The sequence below is a fragment of the Monodelphis domestica genome, chromosome 3 (genome assembly GCF_027887165.1).
Source record: "Monodelphis domestica isolate mMonDom1 chromosome 3, mMonDom1.pri, whole genome shotgun sequence".
Lineage (NCBI taxonomy): Eukaryota > Metazoa > Chordata > Mammalia > Didelphimorphia > Didelphidae > Monodelphis > Monodelphis domestica.
This window is the reverse complement of record NC_077229.1, coordinates 38,865,085-38,876,379: the sequence shown is the minus strand read 5'-3', so window position 1 is coordinate 38,876,379 and position 11,295 is coordinate 38,865,085. Positions and strand designations below refer to the sequence as shown.

The 11,295-nt window shown below is 39.5% G+C and overlaps 1 protein-coding gene across 1 annotated transcript; it reads right to left on the bottom strand.

The window, feature by feature from the left end:
• Window positions 1-353: 353 nt before the first annotated feature.
• Window positions 354-1,430, bottom strand: LOC100027637 (mas-related G-protein coupled receptor member X1-like). The gene has a single exon (XM_056820937.1). It carries the CDS (start codon window positions 1,428-1,430, stop codon window positions 354-356), a length of 1,077 nt encoding a protein of 358 aa, XP_056676915.1.
• Between the last annotated feature and the right edge of the window lie 9,865 nt (window positions 1,431-11,295).

Genomic DNA, 11,295 nt, shown 5'->3' with positions numbered 1-11,295 from the left:
ATTCCTGGATCTCCTCCCAGCAAATCCTGGAGCCTCCAGCCAATAGGGGTGCCTGAACGCAGGCAGCATTGGTCCTGGAATCGGGGAGACCTGAGTTCAAATTCAGGTTCAGACATCAGCTTTGGGACCATGAGCAAATCCCTGAACCCCCAGTCTGACTCAGTTTCCTGAACTGTAAAGTGGGGTTCATGAGATTATCTCACTACCAGGGATATGGTGAGGATTCAATGAGATATTTGTGCTGCCCTTAGCAAAGCACCTGGCATATAGTAGGCAGTTAATAAATGCTTGTTCCTTATAGTTCAAACCCCAAGAACCACAATAAAGGATGGGGAGGGATCTTGTCTCCTCTCCTATGAAGGTGAGAGGGGGGCTCCTGCCCTCTGCAGGGGTGGGGGAAGGGGAGGGTCATTGCATGGGATCCCTTGTCTGAGCATCTTGTTCTCATCCTCAGGATAAATTATGCAGAGTGTTGGGGTGGGAAGTGCCCCTCCCCTCACCCCCTGCCACCTGCTCCTCCCCCAGAGCCCTCTGCAGGACCACCCTGAGAGGCTCCCTCCCTCTTCTACGCCATTGCTGCTCAGGAAGAAGTAAATGAAAGGGTTTGCGCTGCTGTTCACACAGGCCAGGAGCCTGGAGAGCTCATAAAACATTAAAGGGAAGCGGCTAAAAATCCAAACTGCATAAAAAAAACCCCAGGGCAGGCCGCAGAGCAGGAACACGAGGACTGTGAGCAGCGCCAGGAAGTAGAGCCTTGGTGGGCGCATGCGCTGGGAGCTGCACTGGACCCTCAGCACCAGCATCAGGCTGGACACGCCCAGCACACAGGTGAGGAGGGAGAACCAGCCGAACTGGACCAAGTTGAGATCGAAGTAGAGATCATAGAAGGTGTTCTTGTTCGGGAAATAAAGAGCCACATATACTCCCCAATACAGGCCAGGCAGAGCCCATAGGAAGGCACACACAGCCGCAGACCTGTGCTTGGGCCGGTGACATCTGTACCAGAGGGGGAAGAGCACAGAGAGGCAGCGCTCCGTGCTGATCGCCGCCAGCAGGCTCAAACCCATACAATAGGACATGTTTAGGAGGCAGGGCCCTAGCAGCATCAGGACGAGAAGGTTTAAATCTCCAACAATTACCCACATGCACAACACAAAGTGGCTGCCAAGGAAGAGGGCGTCGGCCGCGGCCAGGTTGAGGATGTAGACAGAGAAGGGGCTCCTCCGGGTGCGGAAGCCCAGCAGCCACAGGACGATGCTGTTCCGCACCAGCCCGACCAGGGCAATGACCAGGGAGAGGATCTCTGTCCAGGAGAGTGAGACAGATTTTCTAGCTGCCTCAGTCAGAGGATCTAAGCTCCAATTTGTACTTGTCAGCACTGTGGTGTCCAGAACAGAATCCAGCTGCTCAGCTGTGGGAGACTCAGCCATGGTAGATGATTCCAGCCTCAGAAAACGCTCCTCTCAGTTGCCCTGGAGACACAAAGACAGGGAAGTGGGTGAGAGAGTATTCCAGAGTTATTGATTCTAAGAGGGAAGGTAGAGTTGTCTATTTTTAACAAGGAAGAGATTGGAGTTACTGGGTCTGAATCTCCAGCAAAACGAATGGGGAGATTACAAAGGTACACATTCAAGTTTCAGTTCTTGGAATGTCAAGGTTCCTTCATCTTGTCTGGATCCCCAGGTTCGATGTCTGGCCTGACACCCCAGACCTAGGCTTATGATTTCCTCACTTTATTGCCATCATGAATGGAAGATTCTAAAACTCATTCAACTTCCACATGAGCATTCTTTACCCATTTACACTTTAAATTTTCTGGGCAGAACCTGCCCTTGTTTTCCTTCTCCTCCATGGTGACTCTGGCACACATTTCAGGAAAGACTGTGTATATCTTCCCTATACCCATGATGTAGACAAGGGGCAGGATGATGGGAATTGGCACTGCACAGGCCATGGCATGCAGATCCATCCTTGTAAATCACACTGACTCCTTTAACCAAGCATATTACTAAATGGTTTTGTTTTGTTTTGTTTTCTCTGTACAAGGATCACTGGGAGAAATGTGTAAAAAGGGAGATTTTGAACCCTAGACTTCAATCCCCAGAAGTCCTTGGTATTTCCCAGAATTCCCTATAATCTCACCTGAGTCTCCATATTGGCAAGATCACAATTGGTATTTAACTAGCTCTCTGCTCTTCAATTGCAATGATGTAGCAAGTATGCTAAACATGGGGATTTTGAATGGGCTAATCAGCCATGGGTATGTGGTTATTATTTTGTATCCTGATTTCTAATAATCCTTAACAAAACTCAAAAATATAATATTTTTATTATCAGAGATATAATTTAATTTTTACAGTTAATGGCAACCACTTGGAAGAGAAATTTAAAATTTTTTTAAGATAGGCTAGATAAAATTTTTTAAGCCATGTTTCTCCTGCCAAGGCTTTTTGGCCCCCTTCGCAAGCTTCTCTTGATTCAGCTTGGAAGCTCTCTCCTGCTGCTCCTGCCTCCATCGATCCACTCAACCTTCTTGACCCAGATTTCTCACCTGGCTCCAGCCCAGCATGGCCCTACGCTCAGGCCCAGTCCCAACTACTCTACTCTGGTGTCTGAGTCCGATCTCCCCAGGCCCAGCCCCAGGACCCAGACTGCTGGTAGCTGGCCCTGTGTCTTCGGAATCACAAACCAACTGGTAAAAACTAGAGTGTTCATTCCTTAGGCCACATTTAGCCTCCACAAGGCAGCAGACCTGGAGGGGGTGGTGGGGTGGAATGAAGAGAAGGAAGAAACTTTCCCAAACAGGAAGTTGATTACTAATATGGTGTATTCTATGAGAGATCAATGCATGGCATAATTAAAAAGATAATTTTTGAGTGCCCAGTTCCTTTTACTTATTTTACCTGCAATTCAGGGGAGAAATTCATCTCCCTGCAACTCTTTACCAATTGGACCCGCCCAATTTGAGATTCCTAAAACTCATTTTCTTCCTCCATATCAGGAATTCCACAGTACTGACAAAAGGAATCTCAATGGATGAAAATAAAACAAAAACGAACTTTAAAGTGACTGGAGGTTATATTTTAAGGCTTTTCAGACTCCAAGGTTTTATAAAAATCTCTGTATTTTATTGCATTTTACTGATTGTTTTGTTTAAGTTTTAATTCTGTTGGTTTTAAGTTCATATATTAATGTATTCAATACTATTCTGTTACACTGAATCATTTTAATGTACTGGGTTTTAACTACTGCTATATTCTGTTGCTTTCCCCTATAACTATACTGAACAAAAATTATTGAATAAGTCCATATATAAAAATAGCCTTTTTCCTATCTTGACTTTGTAAATTGTCACATAGAGGATGGATGGACTTCATCAAAACTGGTTACAATTGTAAAACAACCTTTGGAAAATTTAATGAGCTAAATATCTCAAATTATTTTAAGGGGTCTTTAGACATGATTTTTATATTTTTTTCAACAACTGATCAGTAGCTGAAGTGAAATAGAATTATAATTCCCAACTTCCACATTTATAAAAATGTGAATGGATGGGACATCACAGTCTCATACCAAAGAAGTTAGGGAGTTAATCCCAGGGCATGGTACCCCTGGATGACTCCCAAAAAGGAAGCATCTCTCATTTATAACTCTTCACCTCACTTTACTTCCACCAGAACAATCTAGATTTCTTGATGATGTTCTAGACCCAAATAAGTTTGACTTTGTTTAAAAATGTATTTGCCAAGGTTGAACTATTGTTATGCCTCTAAAACTTTTGACAAGTATCCATTTTCTTTAAATGTCATGCAGCAGACTAATGTTAAATATGATAGTGGGTTTGTTTGGTATTGTAATTAACTGGTCTATTGTGAAATTTGGGGATTTTGAAACTTTTTTGAATGTGTAGTTGTGAAAATCATTTTCTTTGCACTCACAGTGGATCATGGCTAGGTATGAAGAGGAAATGGATCTCATTTTTGGTGAGAAACCTTTGTATTTTACATTTCCTTAGCTAACATAGTGTGTGTGAATCTTGAAACTTCTCAGACTTGTGAATGTTAAAAAATTCCCCAATGGGGAATTCTCTCCATTGGGACAAATCCCTATTGGGACCATTCCCCATTTGGACAGGAGAACTCTACTTAGATCAGAAATGGGAAGACCTCTACTCCACACGTACTTAAGACTGCTTTAGGGACAAAAAAAACTCCTTGCTGAACAATGAAAAGTACTTAAACCCATACTTAAGCCATGCCTATTTTTAGAATTAATACAGAGGGTTGCTAAGTACCTATAAAGTCAGGCAACTTGTGATCTTATAAGGAGCAAAGAGAAAAAAACTTACACCGAGATTCTAGCCTACTCAGGTGTGGATTACTAAAAGGATTAGTCTACTCAGGTGTGAATTCAGAATGGGCTGTCCTTTGGAAAACATCTACTGTGATTGGTAGATGGAAGAACTTAGGGGAGGTGACATAAGAGAAAACCCCCTATATAAGAAGGACAGTCTGTTGAAAAAAACAGTCTCTAAACAGTCTCTAAGGAGGCTGTTATAAGGAGAGTGCTCTAAGGAGGAGGCTCTGAAAGAAGAGTCTCTAAGGAATCTCTTGGGAGAGGCTCTTGAGGACAGTCAGAATAATCCCTCTCTGGAGAAGGATGGCTGGCTGACCTGGTGTCTATATCCTTGCTTGGACAGATCTTGTGGTGAGTGATTAAGGACTGACTGATCTTTTCTTTTAGGACTTAGGCCTGGGTTGGCCAGGCCTGCCCTGGGCTGGTCTATCCTTTTCTCATTATTCCTTTTTTCTTACACTTTCTTTGATTCCTCATTATATTATTTTTTAATTTCTCTATAAAACCCAGTTGACTTGGGTATATTCATAATTGGGAATATTTCCTTGGCGACCACCTTATATTTGATTTAAAACAAGACACTGTAGTGAAAACATATTTTCTGAGGTCAAAATTTACTCACCCATTCTTATATCGACTACAATTTATATTATCCACTATTTTAATCACTATAATTTATGGCCTAAACTATTTTAACTCTTACAGTTTATGGCTTCCACTCTTTTAAATATAACACGTGTCAATGATTATAAGCTATAATTTTGAATTTTAAACTTCTATTATTATATTCTTCTTGCATGTGTAATATACTATTATCAGTTTTTTTTTTATTTTTCTCTCCTTTTTATATTTGAAGCACATGTCACCAGTAGTAAGATTTTCTTTAACTTTTTTTGATTTTGCAGTAATATATGTTTAAAATACATTTGCTATAATGTCAATGAATACCCAATGCTTGAGACTATAAAAATTATGCCACTGATTTAAAAAAAATTATGGGACTTTACATAATAATTCTCTCTGATTCAGGCACAAGAGTTACCAAAAAAAGAGCTAAATTGCAGAGTGTCAATCAAGCACAAGGTCAGAGACCAACCAATCCCAATAGGGTTGATGAAAATTTTGGGCCATGACAAGAGTACTTTGACTCGTTTGGGGTTTGAGGTTGCAGCTTTTTAACATTTGGTAAAGGCAGGTCTTCCTTGTTCCATATTCTACCAAGTATCTCAAATTTGGCTCATACCTGGATCCTATAATCTAGTTCCTTTTCTGTCTTTCATAGTATGGCAAACTTTCTGTAGTCCTGCCTACTGATTGGGTAAATTCTTAATGCTTATATCATTTTAATGGGGCCCTGATTCAAGGACCTATTATGTATTTATTTTTCCTTTACTTAGAAGTTTTATACATAAGTTTTTGATAGACTATATTTCATCCAGAAATTATCTTCTTTTATTTGGATTTTTTTGATGTTTTTGATTTGTCTACTGATTGATTCATGCACCTCAGAGTTCAGCCATGCATGCCAGAGTGATCGCTGTGTTTTTCAATCACCCTTTTAAGGGGGGAATATATAATTATTATTAATTTAAATTTGCAAAGTTTAAATTCCTTTTGAGAGTAATTTTAGGTTAAGAAACATTCTACCTCTCCAAATCCAGAAAGTGAACTTTTTGGAGAAGACACCAGGAAGATGCCTCCACAGACCACAAGCTGCACCAGAAGATCCAAAGTGAACTTTGGGATTTGGTGATTTGAACTGTTTGATGTTTAAATGCATTTGTTTTGTATGAGTACTCTTATGCCAAAGGGGACTTCCCCATAACTGGCTTTTTGTCAGTGTGTCTATCAACTATTGGTATTGTTCTCTTTTCCTCTTATCCTCAAATTATTGTAATTTCATTGTTTGTATGTTTACAAGACCCATCAGAGAGACTAGTCCTCCTTGGGTCTCAGGGGAGTAGGTAAAAAGTGAGATTTTGAACCCTAGACTTCAATCCCCAGAAGTCCTTGGTATTTCCCAGAATTCCCTATAATCTCACCTGAGTCTCCACGTTGGCAAGATCACAATTGGTATTTAATTGGCAGTAAAGCGTCCCAAATTCTCTTCTCTTCCATTGCAATGATGTAGCAAGTAAACTAAGGGTGGGAATATTGAATGGGCTAATCAGCCATGGGCATGTGGTTTTTATTTTGTATCCTTGATTTCCAATCATCCTTAATAAACCTTATAAAATGTAATATTTTTGCTGGGAAAATTGGAAGACAGTGTGGGAGAGACTAGGAATAGATCAACACCTCACACCCTACACCAAGATAAATTCAAAATGGGTGAGTGACTTAAACATAAAGAAGGAAACCATAAGTAAATTGGGTAAACACAGAATAGTATACATGTCAGACCTTTGGGAGGGGAAAGGCTTTAAAACCAAGCAAGATATAGAAAGAATCACAAAATGTAAAATAAATAATTTTGACTACATCAAACTAAAAAGCTTTTGTACAAACAAAACCAATATAACTAAAATCAGAAGGGAAACAACAAATTGGGAAAAAATCTTCATAGAAACCTCTGACAAAGGTTTAATTACTCATATTTATAATGAGCTAAATCAATTGTACAAAAAATCAAGCCATTCTCCAATTGATAAATGGGCAAGGGAAATGGATAGGCAGTTCTCAGATAAAGAAATCAAAACTATTAACAAGCACATGAAGGAGTGTTCTACATCTCTTATAATCAGAGAGATGCAAATCAAAACAACTCTGAGGTATCACCTCACACCTAGCAGATTGGCTAACATAACAGCAAAGGAAAGTAATGAATGCTGGAGGGGATGTGGCAAAGTAGGGACATTAATTCATTGCTGGTGGAGTTGTGAACTGATCCAACCATTCTGGAGGGCAATTTGGAACTATGCCCAAAGGGCGACAAAAGAATATCTACCCTTTGACCCAGCCATAGCACTGCTGGGTCTGTACCCCAAAGAGATAATGGACACAAAGACTTGTACAAAAATATTCATAGCTGCGCTCTTTGTGGTGGCCCAAAACTGGAAAACGAGGGGATGCCCATCAATTGGGGAATGGCTGAACAAACTGTGGTATATGTTGGTGATGGAATACTATTGTGCTCAAAGGAATAATAAAGTGGAGAAGTTCCATGGAGACTGGAACAACCTCCAGGAAGTGATGCAGAGCGAGAGGAGCAGAACCAGGAGAACATTGTACACAGAGACTAATACACTGTGGTATAATCGAACGTAATGGACTTCTCCATTAGGGGCGGTGTAATGTCCCTGAACAACTTTCAGGGATCCAGGAGAAAAAAAACACCATTCATAAGCAAAGGATAAACTATGGGAGTGGAAACACCGAGAAAAAGCAACTGCCTGAATACAGAGGTTGAGGGGACATGACAGAGGATAGACTTTAAATGAACACTCTAATGCAAATACTATCAACAAAGCAATGGGTTCAAATCAAGAAAACATCTAATGCCCAGTGGACTTACGCGTCGGCTATGGGGGGTGGGGGGGAGGAAAAGAAAATGATCTATGTCTTTAACGAATAATGCTTGGAAATGATCAAATAAAATATATTTTTAAAAAAATGTAATATTTTTATTATTAAAGATATAATTTAATTTTTACAGAATGTGAAATTAGAAAATCTTGAATACTTAGAGAGTTCATCTCCCAGCATCCTTTACCATTTGTCCATATAGCGGTCCTTACTATATTTGTATATAGTTGTGTGTGACTTCACTTGCTTTTCTTCCCTTCCATAGTGGCAGTCAAGTTTTGCTCCCTCTTTACTTTAGCTTTTTACTTTCCATTTGATTTAAGTTATTAGTAATAAACATTTTAAAATATTATATATGGAGTATCTGGATATTAATACTTAATCTTATAGAATGTAGTCCCAGAGTAATATCTGAGTTATATTTTCAATTATATGTATTGCTATGTGTATGTATTAAACACAAACAAGTTACTATGTTAATCCTAAGTGGGTGGATACACTTTATAATGTAATTTGTATCAAATACATTCTTTGAAGAAGTTAACGGGACTGGAATGTCATCCAAGGGTCAAGAGGTATGGAAAAGGTCTGGAAATAGTCTTGGGGACCAGAATATTTGAATATGATCTTAGAGATCTCTCAGAGACCTCTTGTGGGGGTTTTGGACAGACGTGAAATTCTCTGTGTGTATATTTTACAAGTTAAGGAATCTAGCAGACCTTTGGCCCTTTGATTTCTTTCTCACAAAAGAGCCAGATCTTCATCCAGAAGGGTCTCTTTGTCTGATTTTTAATAGTATGTAGTAGTTAAAAGTTAATATGTTTAACTGGACCACTTGGGGCTAGCCTACTTTAATCCTTACATGTATTAGAGAGGGGAATCAAGAAAATTCCTTATTTCCCGTCTTCTCAGTTCAAGTTCTGGAAATTTAATAGAGAGGCAACTCCTTTCATTATTTCTTTATCCATCAATTGGCTTAATGTTCATTCTGGGGTTGGTTTTATGCTTGTCTGACATATGAAGGAGACCCAGTCTAATCACAGAGACAACATAGAACTCAATGGAAGACCTTCTCAAGTCAATGCCTAGAATCCATTATTGTATGCATTGTCTCTGAACAATGATTGAACAAACGCTACCTCCATATAAAGTTGCTTCTCTAGGGACAGAAAGGGAAGAGCCATGTTTATTATATATGCCTGGCATTGTTCTAAGCATTTTACAAATATATTCACATTTGATCCTCACTATATCTAGTGCTGGCTGTTATGAGGCCATGATGCCTTGACAGAGTCACACATAGTCACTAAGGAGACCACAGAGTGGAGCTTGGCAAGCTGTGATTGCACACTCAATCCCCCTTTCATGACCTCTCTCATTTACATCCCTTACTTTTCTAATTGACATGATTATTATTCCCCCTACTCTCAGAAGGAATAATTCAAGAGCAAAATACCTAATTCCCCAAAACATCTCCAAAAGATCAGATCCTCAAATCCAACCCCAAAAGACTATCATGGTTTAACTTTTCCTTAGTAACATAATCCCCAGTAAAACTGCAGCTGCAGGCCAAGCCCAGAACTGTCCCACTCATAGAAGCTTAATCTCATGAAGCCAGCACACAAATCCATCATAAAGGCCCATACAAGACATATAGTTACACTACAGGTACACTAAGCTTCAACATGCCTCAGTGACTCAATTTCACAAACCAGTAACTCAGAAAATCCCCAGTAAACCCTGAAAAATCACCAGTCTAATATTAAATCTGAATTGTGTTCCCAGTACCCCTCAACCTCAATAATATGTTTACTGAATTTTCTTTTAACAACTTTTATGTGATTATTTCTTTTTATTAAAGTAGTAAGTAAATTTCCTCAATTGTTTGTAAGCTCAAAACTCCTCACCGGGTAATGAGAAAACTAAGCCACCTGTGACAAAATCATTTCTCTTGTGTGAAACCTTTATGCTGTCTGTAATCACAATACAAAAATATAGAATGTTAATCAAGTTATTTGTTAAAAGTTAATGTATCAATTTTCTAATTATTTCTATTTAGACATATATGTTAGGTAATGTATCTGTGTGCCAAGAAAATGGATATAAATATAAACACCGAGGTTGGGGATGGCAGAGTAGCCATCAGATGCAAAGCATTCCCATGGCCATAAAGATACAGTTGGCTTATGTTTGTTATTTTCTTGATTGATTGTGCACCACCTGTTGGGAAGCCCTGAAGTTGCAAGTGAGGCTGGACCTTGCCTGTGATATTTCTGGCACCAGAACAGGACCTTTCCCAGCTAGGTAAGCCCCCTTCCCCAAAGCCCCATGAGATTTCAACAGATCGGGTTGTCCCCCTGGAAGAGGTGCTGGGCCCCCCTATGGATGGAGCAGGATTTGTGGGGTAGTAATCTAGGGCTCCTAATATAAGTGGAGCAGTTCAAAACAGGAGAAGTTAGGAGAAGAAAAGGGCCATCATGGGATACAGTGAAACAAAAGAAAGAAAGATATTCAGTGAAATAATCAAACACAGTTTTCAGAAAAGGTGAGTAAAAGAGAAAAGTAAGCAAGTCACAGCTGACTAAGCTCTTGGAGTTTATTAAAAATTGTAGTCTTCGGTTCCCCAATATAAGGATGGTAGATTTTCATATAAAAGAAAAAGTTAGCCGTGACTTAAAATCTTTTAACACTCACATCTGGGTTAGACAACCACTGACAACCCCTCCACCTGAGGGAAGGTTGAGTGAGTGGACGGGAATGAGGGATCCCCCTCCTCATCTACCTCCACAACCCTCAGATCCTCTGCTCTAGCAGAGAAAAGCACATAATTAAAAACACTAGAAAGCATAGGAATAGAAGGGTCGTTACTAGTATAATAAACAGTATATATCTAAAACCATCAGCTAATATCATCTGCAATGGGGATAAACTAGATGCATTCCCAATAAGATCAGGAGTGAAACAAGGATGCCCATTATCACCTCTACTATTTGACATTGTACTAGAAACACTAGCAGTAGGAATTAGAGAAGAAAAAGAAATTGAAGGCATTAAAATAGGCAAGGAGGAGACCAACTTATCGCTCTTTGCGGATGACATGATGGTCTACTTAAAGGATCCTAGAGATTCAACCAAAAAGCTAATTGAAATAATGAACAACTTCAGCAAAAATGCAGGATAAAAAATAACCCGCATAAGTCATCAGCATTTCCCTATATCTCCAACACAGCTCAGCAGCAAAAACTAGAAAGAGAAATCCCATTCAAAATCACCTTAGACAAAATAAAATACTTAGGAATCTATCTCCTGAGACAAACACAGGAACTATATAAACACAACTACAAAACACTCTCCACACAACTAAAACTAGATTTGAGCAATTGGAAATACATTAACTGCTCATGGGTAGGACGA

Coding starts and splice junctions, on each gene's coding strand:
- LOC100027637 (XM_056820937.1), bottom strand. CDS start 1,430: ATGGCTGAGTCTCCCACAGCTGAGCAGCTGGATTCTGTTCTGGACACC.